General features: G+C 38.5%; 1 protein-coding gene across 1 annotated transcript in view; it reads right to left on the bottom strand.

The window, feature by feature from the left end:
* Positions 1-5,910: 5,910 nt before the first annotated feature.
* LOC128861183 (limbic system-associated membrane protein) overlaps positions 5,911-13,796 on the bottom strand; it is a 64,363-nt gene continuing 56,477 nt past the window's right edge. The window contains exon 8 of the mRNA XM_054099116.1: positions 5,911-13,115. Coding sequence (XP_053955091.1) covers positions 12,960-13,115 — 156 coding nt within the window. The 3' untranslated portion in view covers positions 5,911-12,959. The remainder of the gene's footprint in view (positions 13,116-13,796) is intronic.

The raw sequence follows: 13,796 nt of genomic DNA, 5'->3' as shown, positions 1-13,796 counted from the left end.
AGTGTCGTCATCTTCAAGACAGCATGGTATATCGGGCAGACGTTGTGCCCTGTGATTACACCCACCAGTACTCTCAGGTCCTTCCTGCTGAGTTTTAGGAGAAAGGTCGCTGTTTTCCTGTGTGGTTCTTTCACAAGGCACTTGGCAACTCTGCACGAGCTCAACTCAGACCAACGACCTCTGTGGGTAATGAAGTCCTCAATCTATAGTTGAATCGATGCGGAATTGACACCTAGAAAGGGTTCAGGGCCTAGTGGCATACTCACAGAGCCTTCATTTGCCAATTTATCAGCTAACTCGTTCCCTGTAATATCACAATGTCCAGGCACCCAAATAAGACTAACTTTGTAGTGTTTTGCAACACTGTTCAGTTTTGTCTTACATTCAAGGACTAACTTCGAAGAACAGCATGGGTTAGCAAGGGCTTTCAGTGCAGCTTGACTGTCACTACAAATTTCAATACTGTTGCCCCGCCACTTTTTCTCAATTAGCCAGTACGCTACATACAAGATGGCATAGACTTAGAAAACATCATATTTCCTACCGAAGATAACGACAGGCACCCGATTGTCCACCGGCATCGAAAAGGATGTGCAGCGCTCCGACAACTGGTGGTATATCTGACAGTGACCAGTGCTTACTTCATTTCCCCAGACTCTGTTTAACTTGAGCCTGTACGCCGCCTTCATTGGTTCCTTTCGAATTTCAAGTTCAAAATGGCATTAAGGGCATTACCAGATGTCGTACTCATGGCACCTGTGATACCCAAGGACACACTTCTCTGTGGCCTGTTTAGGGGTCTTACTCTGGAATTAACCATTGTGGCTTTTCGCAATACTACAGAGGCGTATGTAATAATGGGTCTAATCAGGGTGATGTTCAGCCAGTGTACTATCGCCGTTCTTAGACCCCGTGTCTTGCCAAAGGTTCCCTTACACTGCCAGAAGACTTTTAGTGTTCGAGAGACCTTCTGCTCAACGTGCTTCTTCCAGACAAGTTTACTATCTAGGATTACTCCTAAATATTTAACCTCAGAAGACAGTTGCAGTGCTACCCCTTTCAATGTGGGTAGTAACACGCCTTCAATATTGCGTTTCCTAGTGAAAAGCACTAAGGTAATTTTTGTAGGATTCACCGAAAAACCATGCAATTCGTACCAATACTCAATCTTATTTAGAGCTACCTGTATTCTATTGCATATAACTTCAAGTGATCGTCCTGAGATTAGTACGCACACATCGTCTGCATAGGCTTGGATGTGTCCATCTTCCTGCAGATCATTAAGACGAGAGTCCACCAAGAAGCACCAAAGTAGGGGAGAGAGCACACAGCCTTGTGGAAAACCCTTCTTCACCTCAATCCTGACTCCTTCATCGCTTTCTCTATCCATGGTAAGCAGTCTCTTGGATAGGTTAGAGTGGATTCATCTGACAATGATTTCTTCCACTCCATGACTTCTGATAGAAGAGCACATAGAGTCAGAAGTAGCATCGTGGAAAGCTCGTTCAATACCCACAAACACACCAAGAGTGTACTCTCTTGTTTCCAGCCCTTTTTCGATTATGCTAACGCACTCCCGCAGAGCCGATTCGCAAGATTTCCCACTTTGTTGTCTGACATTGAGAGGGTTTCGACTTAGAACCCTCGTCCTAATGTGCTTCTCACCAACAATTGTGGAACATAAGCGTGCGCAATACATGTCGTAAGGATTCTTTTCAAAGCCTTTATTAGTTGTTCTTCGCCTCGCATGAGCATGATTGGGCAAATGATATCGGGCCCTGGGGACTTAAAGTTGTCGAATGACGAGAAGGCGAACCGTAACGTTTCCTCGTTAACTATCCTGGATGCAATAAACCAATGACGTCTGCTGGTAATTATATTGACATGATCAGATTGATTGATAGAGCTTTGACCAACAACATTCCTCGAGCTACGGAAATGTGTTGAGAAGAGAACATCGTTTACTTCTGATTTTGAGTCCGTATAAGTATCATCTGGTTTGAGCAGTGTGTCTGGCCAAACCGTCCGGTCTCTTTTGGAGGGCTTTCCATAACCTCGCTGAACTCTTCCGTTCCTCCAGTTCACTACAGAAGGTTCTATAAGAGTCCAATTTAGATGATCTAATTTTCTTTTTATATTCCTCAGCTTTCGGTAGGCAGTCCAATCTTCTTCCAACTGAGTTTTAAGACCTCTGTTGAGAAGTTTCTTACCTCTCTTTCTGTCTTACCCTCTCTTTTCCTACGTTCCGGGCACACCTTGTTATAACACTCGATCAAAGTTCGCCCCAATGAGTTTGTGGTTTCTTCAATCGCAGTTATTGTCCGGAGTTTGGAAACGTCACGGATTTCCTCTTTAGTGAGATTCTCATATCGTATCCAATCCGCTTTTCGAGGATTCCGGCCTGCTGGGGTCGAGGTTGGTTCCCGACAGGGAATTTTTAGCTAGTACTTTCCAACCAGTGATATGATCTGATATTTTATAGTTAGGTAACGTCATATCAATCACTTCCTGCATTCTGCTGGTCATAAAAGTCGGACTGATACCAACGTTCTGTACCAAGCGAGGTGACAGAATGAAGTCCATGAGTTTATGCCCACTGAAGTTACATTTTGTGGTACCCCCAGAGTGTGTTCTGTGAATTTGCGTCACATCCTACAATTAGACCTAATCCCATGGATTCAGCATATCTTACAACTTCCATAAACTCCCTCGTAGGGGGAGGGAGAATGGAGTCACAAGGAAAATAGGCCGAGACGACAATTGTCTCTACTTCTTTCCCCTCTAATCGATACTTTATTTTGACCGCAACTAAGTCTTGACAGCAGAATTGTCTTAACAAAATGCAATTGACCGCTTTCGGCATAATAATACACGTACGCGGACGGACCTCTCCCTTTTTATAAAGGATAGACCCCCACTTTATATTTCCCAAGCCCCGTATTTGTCCTTTAGATACCCACGGCTCTTGAATTAATATTATGTGAGGATTTGTGTGCAGTTTCGCTTGACTGCGGCATAAAAGAGCCGTAACCGATATGCTATGCTGCAAGTTAATTTACGTAAATGAAATATTTGATGTCATATGGATAGCCATAATTCCAACCTTACACTTTTCCTATATTTGAGTCGAGGACGGTAACTAGTATCCGTCCCAGATTCAAATATAGGCGCATTTCATACCAACGATTCTGGATCCACACCAAGAACCAAGTGGGAACAGTTTCCATATTTAGGATCCGTCCCCGCTTTGGTATAGTGGCATGATCTCCAGTGCTTCGTATCAAGTCCCTCGTTCACGGCATGAAGCCTAGAGATGATCGCATGCGGCTCCCTTGGAGGCCCAGGGATCAGCATGCTCACCCTCACCAGTTTTTGAATATTGTTCGTTTGCCGAAAGACAAACTTACATCCTTCAAACGCTGGCCACAGTTTTGGTCAGCCATTCGAGCGATTGAATGTTTGAGCATTGCACCTTCAAGATACCTTGCTCAACTCTCATTCGCTCGAATCTAGGTACATCTTTCGATTTCCCGATTGCCTCCCAGACTTCACTGTCGACAAAATCTAATTGTTTTTGGGACAATTGGATATGCCCATCGCCACAGATCTCCACCATCATGCCGCTGGTTGCTGCCGAAGCATAGTTACCTCCAACGGACAATAGTGGATCACTAGGCGAACCCGGTTTCGCGCTCGCTACTGCGCTCTTAGCCCCCGCAGCACTTGGTCCACGGGATTCGTTGGTACTACTACCAGGTACTTGATTGCTGCAAGAGGCTCCTCCTGCAGTCACTACAACCTGTTGTCTGAGGTTGCTTACTTCGGATTCCGGTTTATTACCCTTCCTCCTTTTCTTCTTCCTCGTGACAACTGGTGCGCTCACCGTGCCTTCATCTGTCAAGGTGGCCAGATCAGATGGGTCACCATCAGATCTGTTCCTCTTGCCGGATTCGGCTACAGGAGTGGACGAAGACAGATGAGTCGGCAGTTGGCATAGCTACCTTAGCCGTAGTCATACCTATTGTTCTTTTGCCTTCAACGCGTTCCTCTGCCTTTGCCGCTTCTTCTGTCTATTAGACATTTTCTCCTGGAGTTGGCATCTGTTCCGTGGCCATTGGTGCGCTGGTACTTTCTGAGCGTGGACTCCGATTAACCATATCCCCAACAGTCGCCGAAACTGGTGCCAGGACAGGACATTTTAGGCTGTTCAGCACCATGGCAACTAGAATGATGGCCACTACGGCTGCGCGTATTAATGCATTTTGTTCTTGTAGTCCTTAGGTATACAATTTTAGCTTTGGGCGACATAAGCATTTAGGAATAAAGTGAGTGGCCCGTATCTGCGGTTGTATGTACATGCATATGTCTATATTAATAAGGATTGTTTTGCTGGGAGTTCAGAAAAATTATACGTACATAGGCTAGGGTATCAAGTGTGCATACGCACATACAAATATGTACATGCATATGAAAAATATAACTATGTTATTTTACTCCCTAATTATTGCATGCAAATATAATAAGGCGATGCCGATAAGGCGATACGGAGATACAAGGTGGCGCAAAAGTAACCTTGCGATGTTTTTTGGCTGTAATTTAAAAAAAAAAAATGAAAAACTTTGATTCTTCTTGTGGATTCTTTTTATTTGGTCTTTTAATTTTTTTTACATCAAGTCGAGAATATGATGTCATGTAAATGGTCGCCGCCACAGTTGATTGCCATTTGAGCCCTTTTTATGGCATTTTCCATCACTTTGGCCAAAACTTCCGGCGATATGTCCTCACATTCTTGACGGATATTGTCTTTAAGAGCTGCAAGAGTCTGAGGCTTGTTGACATAAACCCACGACTTCAAAAAGCCCCTTAAAAAGAAGTCTGGAGCGGTCAAATCAGGCGAACCTGCTGGCCAGTGCAAATCGCCAAAACGGGAGATTAGGCGCCCGGGAAATGCATCCTTCAGCATATCGGTTGTGGCACGAGCAGTGTGTGCCGTTGCACCGTCCTGTTGGAACCACATGTTTTCCAATCCCAATTCATCAAGTTGCGGCAAAAAGAACTCGTTGATCATTGCTCTGTAGCGCTCACCATTCACAGTAACCGTTTGGCCCGCGACGTCTTCGAAGAAAAAAGTCCGATGACTCCTCCAGCGAAAACAGCACACCATACAGTGACTTTGAGCGGGTGAAATGGCTCTTCGTCGGTTACACGCGGATTTTCAGTGCCCCAGATGCGTAAATTTTGCTTATTTACGTACCCGCTAAGATGGAAATGGGCCTCATCACTCAAGATTATTTTTGATGAAAAATCATATTCCTCTAGGTGGTGATTAAGGATGACTTGAACGTATGTTAGACGCGATTGGCGGTCAGCAGCTAAACGTCGCAGTATTTCACCAGTAGGCGTTGGACGGCGAGGAAATCTGCGACGAAATTCACGTTGTGCCAAAATCACCGACCGATTATTGGTCAAATAAATAGTCAGCAATATTCCGCGTTCTGGAGCAGTGTAGCGTAACATTGTTTATTAACGTGTATTTCGCATGTGGTTACTACACAAATGTCAAAACAGAACTGACATTAGGGGCCAATCGCGAAATTTATAGCATTTTCTGATAGGAGCATTACTTTAGCGCCACCTGTTACATAGGTAATGGTTGCTGCAGTGCATATGTATGTACATACATACATATGTAACACTATAAGAATTCAATGGAGTGCAATTTAACTTTTGTACAAATAATACATGTATGTATGTATATATTGATATATCAATATACCAAAACACTTGAATATCTTCTAAAAATTAATTTCAACTCAAAAAATTAAGAACAATTTTCATCAAATTTGTATAAAGTTTTAAATTTACTAAAGCACATGTGAGGTCGTTTTATAATGTATTTTGTTTAAATTCTTCTTTTTAAATTAAAGCAACAAACATTAAAGCTACTTTGATTTTAAATGTTGTCGCATATAATTCAAATATATGTATGTATCCTTTGATTGTACATTTGAATTTGTTAAATATCAATTGAATAAAATTACGTTTAGCAAGGGAACATAAAAATGCACAAGCAAATTCCTTGCAAAATGCCGTCGGCTATTCGTCAATTTGATTTCCTACAGAAGCCAAAAACAGTGCAGAGTCAATATCAGAAGATAAACATATGTATTTTAAGAATAACAAGAGATAAACAGCAAACAAAGAAACTAATATATACAAGTCGCGTATATAAAATAGTAAGATGAGGTATAAGTATAAATACGACTGTCAAATATGTTGGCAGTCAGTCCAGTATTAACATAGTGTTCAGAACTACCCTAAAATTAAATTCAAAAAAAAAAAATTTTATATTTTTCCAAAGCCAAGCAAGTCCTTAACTATCTTTCAAGTCTTTAACTCACTTCGTTTTCATTAGTTTGTAGTTTAAATCTCACAAATCACAATATTACCAAGCTATTCACTGAATTTTCACAAACATGTAATTTCTTCTCCTTTTGTTTGTTTTGTATTGTTAAGGGACTTGGCGTCAAACTTATCAAAATCGCGAAAAATAAAGTAACTGTTTTGGGAAGACGCCACCTCCAGTACTCAATTCACCTTTGAAAAAAAGTGGTCAGTCCATTTCGTAAAATTAATCGTTTTTCAAATGTATGTTTCTTTCAATAAATTAATTTTATCGCTCACGGTGAAATCACACACCTGCAATGATAATCCATTCCAGTACACATATGTATGTATATCTATATACCTATTGAACTCCGTTACAAGTTAAGTCCGTCATAGATATGAAATTATAATACTTTTTTTTAATGAAATTAGCGTCAGTCCATTAGCTTTAAGTCCGTTATAGATATGAAATATCTATATATAGATATATGGCTATTAGGCTATTCAGCTATTGCAACACGCACATGGACATTCACGTCGTTGCTCGAACCAAAGTTTGTTTCAGACTCTTCAAATTTCTGTGAGGTCTTTGACATGTTCTCCAATCCTGATTACAAAATGTAGTCCAATGAATTCAGATCTGTACTTCCATACGGCCAATCTTCCGCGACTAGATCTTTTCACCATGTATGTAAGTTAAGGACACATTAGCTGTATATCTCAATCGAAATGTCTCGAGATCAAAAATCGTGGAAATTCGTTCATTTATTTTTTCTAGCTTATGTACTATAGTAGCACTATAATAAAATGAGGATACGTCTTAAAAAACTGAAAAACCAATTCTCGTATTTAAATATTGTGTGCGGAATAAAATATTCGAGGTGTGTTCAAAAAGTATGGCGAATTTTGAATTTTCGCAGGTTACGTATATTCGAATTTCGATTTTTTTGTGGCGATATGTTGGTACTCAAGTCTCTCCCTCATGTCGACGAGTTCGGCCATTTTGAATGTTCAGTTAATTGTTGACAGGTACTTTGCCTGCTCGTGCTCCGGCTCGTCTTCGGTTTTTACCTATTCAAAAAGATGGATCAAAGAACCTGTATCAAATTTTGTGTGAAGTTGCTGAGGACCTAGACATATCGATTGGCTCACGCCATTCTAATTTTTTTCAATGATTTGAGCATGAGACGAGACACCGCAAAATTCGTACCAAAACTGCTCAATTTCGACCAAAGGCAGCATCGCATGAACATTGCTAATGAGCTGTTGGACTCTGTCCGCGACGACCCAAATTTGCTCCAGAGGGCCATAACTGGTGACGAATTGAAAAATCAAAGTTCTCAGTGCTATAATTTTTCTTCGAATGAAAGTATAAAAAAATAAAAAACGGGATTTTCTAAATGTATTTATTTGTTAGGTATCTGAACAAAAAAAAATTAATTTCGACTTAGGTTTACAAGCTCAACCTTGAAAGGTAAAATAAGGCACAAATTCACATAAAAAAGTATTGGCACAGGTAGCGTAATCAGTTTGCTCCATTGAAGCTGTAACGCGCTACTGATTTGTATGTCCTCATTTAGACTGAATAACGGCCTGCAAATGTCTCTTCATACTATTTACCAGATTTGAAGTTTCGGAAGGTGTTATTTTATTCCATTCAGCAATTATTGCCTCTTTAGAGAATCCTTTGCTATTATGTGGTGAGATAGTATCTTCCGTTCCAGAAGATGTCACACATGCTCAATAAGATTTATGAATGTTTTGGCTCATTATTTTGTTGAAATTGCTAAGTTGTCCATTAAGGCCCAGTTTTTCGACACTTGGACTTAAATTTTCTTTAATAATGACGGGATACACATGCTTATCGATTGTCTTCCGACACCAGATGCTGCGAAACACCCCCAAACCATCACATTTCCTCCCCCATGCTTAACTGTTTTAAGCAGATTGTTCTTTTGAAGCTCTTTATTTGGCTTTCGCCAAATATTTTTGATTTCAAATTTTGATTCATCACTAAATATGGTGGTGTTCTAAAAAGCGTTGAGCTTATTGAAATGCTGTTTAGCAAATTCTAGCCTCTTTTTCTTATTTACCTTCGAAATGAAGGGTTTGCGTCGAGGAACCCGGCCATGACACCCATCCTTATATAGGGTATTCCGAACAGTTTGGGGGATGAAATTGATTTCAAATGAATTTTGCAGGGTCGCGCACAATTTTACAGCCGAAGTTTTTGAATTTTGTGCCACCGTGGATACCAAAATTCGCTGTTGTTGTTGTTGTAGCAGTACCTTTGCCCTGTCAGTGTAGCGTAATCACCGATCGTCTTCGTCTAGCTCATCTAACGGTAGGCCCAGGAAACTAGCTGTTTCGACGGGTTGGGTCCAGAGGGAGAGGGGTGTTAGATGAGTGGGTTTAATGAGCCTTGCAAATAGGTGGTTAATGTCGTGTGTCACATGCCGGACATATGTTAAGTATGTCGGGGTCGATTCTGGATAAGTAGGAGTTTAACCTCCTACAATATCCAGAACGTAATTATGCAAAGGTTACGCGAGACTCTCTGGGAAGTTGGAGCTCTTCGTCTGCGATTGGTGATGGTTGGACTCCGATAACGGCATTCAGGGGTCGGGAGCTTGAGCAGGTGGTGAGAGTCTCCCGATGGCCTATTGCTTTAAAAGTCGACAGCAACATTTCCTTGTCGTTGCCCCAAGTGCTGCCGGCGAGCGACTTGAGAACCTTCTTGCGATTCTGTACTTTAGTTGCAATAGCAATAGAAGAATTTAATTAGACTGTTGTCAGGTTACGAGGGAACCTGGTCTGACACACGGGGCAGATTGTGCGGGGACCAAGAGCTGCTGGTTTGTCCCCGCACTGGGATAGGAGCAGGAAGGTTGTGGGTCGTTGAGGGAGTTGTGTTACGCGTGAGGGGTCCTTACTGTTGAGATGTTGTTGGTGGTGGCAATTAATCTGAAATCTGCTCTCCGGAGCTATTTTGTCAGTATTGCAATAATGCTTAACGATGTTTCAAACGCTGGACCATGATTTACCGATAAGTTTGCCAATTTCGCGGTAGGATTTTTTTTCAAAATGCAGTTTTATCATTAATTGGCGTAGTTCTAGGGAAATTTCCGAACCACGGCCCATTTTGTTCCATGCCCGTTGAAATCGCGATTAAAAGTGAGTGCAGCCGTATGCAATTCCTAAAACTTACGAATAAGTAAAAAGCAAGAGTGAAAACAACGAGAGTATACCGTTATAACGCCAAACGCATAAGCAAACATAAAGAATGTGCCAATACTTTTTTGATGTGAATTTGTGCCTTCTTTACCTTTCACGGTAGAGTTTGTAAACCTAAGTCGAAATTCTTTTTTTTTTTTTTCAGATACCTAATAAATAAATACATTTAGAATATCCCGCTTTCTATTTTTTTATGCTTTCCTTCGAAGAAAAGTTATAGCACAGAGAACTTTGATTTTTCGAATGTGCCAATACTTTTTGACTCACTGTATTCATTTGTGCTTTAACAATTTAACACGTAGCGCGGCATTTGCATTAGTTTGCTTAGTTTTAATTTCAGAAATCACAATATTACCAAGCTGAATTTTCACAAACATCAAATTTCTCCTACTTGTGTTTATTTTGTATTGATGTCAGACTTCTCAACATCGCGAAAAATGAAGTAACTGTTTTTTAATGGCGCCACCTTATATACTCAATTTGCCTGGGAATTTTGCAATAGGAAGTCCGAGGAAAGGCCAAAAACAAAGATTTCAAAGTCACTGCCCAAATAAATAAATATAATTTCTTCATTATTATATTAAGTCTTCCCATAACAGCTTGCGACAGTGAAAGAAAAGTGTATGAGAGAAGCAAACAGTTTGCAAATAAAATTCATTAATTCAAATGATTAAGGTGGTTTTGCTTTTCCTAAACTACCTTCAATCACTTTATGACTATTCCAAGTCGCATTTTCGATGTAATTGTAAAGAATTGCGGTCATACATAGTAATAAATAAAAGAAATACCACCACATAAAAGAAATACCATCAAAACGTCTTTAACATTTCCCTTTGCGGCCTTAGTGAATCAAAAACTATCACACGAGGTAAAATAGGTTTCAATTTAGACCTATCTTTGAGAGAAGAATATTGTTTGTCACTTTTCTTGGAACATAATTAAATTATTAGCAAAACAATTTTGTTGCAGCTGTTGAAATATCTATATGTATATGTATCTAGACCCACGGTGGTAAGAATTTTAGAAAAAATTGTTGAATACAAGCACCGAGTCGAATTCAAATTTCAATGACTTTTATTTTAAGCTACTAAATGTCTATTTGTTCCATTGGAATTTGGATTTAATTTGTTGTCATATTAATTTATTTTTAAACATTGATAGCCGTTCGTATGCATCTTTGTTTAGTGAACAAATTATTTTTAACAACGAAATATATTAATTATTAAATTAATTAATTCTATTACGTACTACCATTTTGCGAATAAAAATATTAAAAATTAGCTGATCGTTTGACACTTTCGCGATTTTGTCAAAACAAAACAAAAACAGGTATATATTAGATAGATTCGATAAGTGTAAGCTGGCAACCTTGTCTAGATAAACGCAATCAGTTTTTATCTCTCTACGGGTCTGCGTTCACAAGTTTTGAATTTCATGACACTCTCATTAGATATATCATATGCACATCGGCTGACACGTTCTACAGATTCGAAAAATCTGCAATTCTGGTTCATAACACCACTATTACACTAAACAGTAGCTCCAATGTATTAATCCCCAAAATCTTGAAATGATCACTATACCTTGAAAATGATCATTATGATGTAGCTCACTGCAAGCTAATTGAAAATTCCCAAGGGCACATATTTGAGTTTCTGTGCTTGAATCAGCAAATGAAAGAAACTATTTTTTCTAGCAGCGAACGCTACTCGACAGGTAAAAGGAAACATCCGTATTTATGCCATGAAAAAGCTCCTAATCAAAAACTATCTGCCATTTGCGGAACAACATTAAAAACGCGTGCCACAAATTTCTACCGATTTTTGAAAATTACCATAATAACCAATTTAGTTCCTAAATACACACCACTGCCTACTCTACTGACTCCAAAGTTTTACGGAAAGTAGTCTAGAAAATTATGGTGGAAACAAGGCGAATTCATTAAAGGACGTGGTACTAGGCCAAAAGCAACATTTTGTAATGTCGGGTCAAAGTAGAAAACAAAGAAGCGATTTATTTGTGAAGGCAAAATATAATTATTAATATAACATTTATAAATATATATATATATATATATGCATATATGTATACATATTTACCTATATATATATATATAATTAGTGCTTACAAGCTTTTTTGGCCGAGCTTCTCCTCCTATTTGTAGCGTGCGTCTTGATGTTGTTTTACAAATGGAGGTACCTACAGTTTTAAGCCGACTCCGAACGGCAGATATTTTTTATGAGGAACTTTTTCATGGCAGAAATACACTCGGATGTTTGCCATTGCCTGCCATTTATAAATATACACATATGCTATTATCAAGCATTCTCATTAAATTGATTGTGCAAAATAGAAACCTTTGTCGCCGGGAATATTACGTTCAACGGCCGGCATGCAGTTAGAAATAGAATCATACGATGGACGATAGAATGGTGTTTGTCAGTAATTTGGACTTTGTACCTGAGCATACTATATCTGCACGTGAAAAGTGGTCCCCACAAATGAAATCATTGCCTTTAAGTTGTGTTTGGCATGATCTGAACTTCTTCAACCGTTCTGATTACTCTAGTCTTTTTTTAAACAAATTGCGCAATTTCTCATTACTTAATTTTTTTATAAAAATCCTTTTGAATTTATATTCATTACAAAATTTCAATTATGAAATTACAAATTTGGATGTAAATAATACGTTTTGTAATTCAATTATGTGCTAATATCCGCAGGTCCACGGCGAAAAAAAAAACAAATCAGCTGGCCTACTACTACCACCTCTAAAAGATCCACCTTGGGCGGAAATGTGTGCGTATTTTCAAATGCCAAGGCATTACCATTTAGTGTAAATGCTAAGTAAGGTGGAGGAGAGAACGTTTGCGGTCATCCTACCTTGACTGCATATGCGTAATATTTGACGCTTGTTTAATCTCTCTAAGTAGTTATAGTATTAACCATTACCCAATAATAATTTTTGCCTTTCGAAAAATTTGGTGTGTTGAGAAAGATCTATTTCATAAATAATTATTTAATAATAATTATAATTTGGACATTCGTCTCAAATAATTTAGAAAATCCGACACCAGTTCTTCCAACGTTTAAGATAACGATTCAAAGAGACCATTATACAATGCACTACATTTTTCTTGGACGACAAAATGTTTACTAGGAATTTATCCAATTATAGGACGAAGTTTGTAAGTTGCTACTTAAAGAATTATGAGGAAGTGAAATAAAATAACGAAGTTAAGCGAAAAAATTGATATGAATTTAAAATGAAATTTTTAACTAAAGCATAAGGCACATTTTCTTAATGAATAGTAAAGTATTCAGTTTCTTAAAAAACTTTAAAAAATTAGAAAAAAAAGACAAGCAATTACCCCCTTTAAAACAATGTATACAGACGAATATCCTGTTCCATTGGAGATTCCCATTTTGTATTCCATATCTAGGTCGAGAAGTAGGTCGTGATTTCTGGTGTAAAACTGATGAATGTCACTAATCTGAAAGAAAAATTTATTATCATAAGATCAAATATTAATTAAAATACATTAGCAGGGAGGTTATTGTGCGTGTAAGTCTGGCAAAAAACCCTAATCAATTCCCGACGAACAGTTGGTGCTCAAAATTAAAGATACCGCTAGATACGTAAGAAAACTTATTAAAAGACGTTTTTTAATACTGAGAACCGTTGTTTTAATGATATAAGAAAATAAGAACCCGATACAAGATTTTTTTCATAGTTGCACTATTGCATGATGTTATAAAAAATTAAAATTTTTACATCACTTTCGCGAAATTTATAAACTTTGACCGAAAAGGTCGGATGATAATTTGGAAAATATAAAACATTTTCAATTTTCTGCAATAAAGTACATATTTACGTAAATGATTATATTTTAAGTCAGTCTACTACCAGACTTCTGCGGATGTTAATCTTTTAGTTAGCTATCTTTTATTTTTGAGTTCCTAACAGAAAACTTTTTCTCGTAAAAATTAACTTCCGGGCTAACTTTTTGAAATTACTCTCTCAGAAATCATGAATTTGCGAATGAAATACTAAAACAAAAACATGAATTCGGCATGACACTAGATGGCGAGACAGAATTGCCCAGAAGATACGAGTTGCCAACTGTATATAAGTTAAGTTAAATGTGTGAAAGAGTAAACAAATGGTAAATCAA

Source organism: Anastrepha ludens, chromosome 4, assembly GCF_028408465.1.
Source record: "Anastrepha ludens isolate Willacy chromosome 4, idAnaLude1.1, whole genome shotgun sequence".
NCBI lineage: Eukaryota > Metazoa > Arthropoda > Insecta > Diptera > Tephritidae > Anastrepha > Anastrepha ludens.
This window is presented reverse-complemented; position numbering and strand designations above follow the sequence as displayed.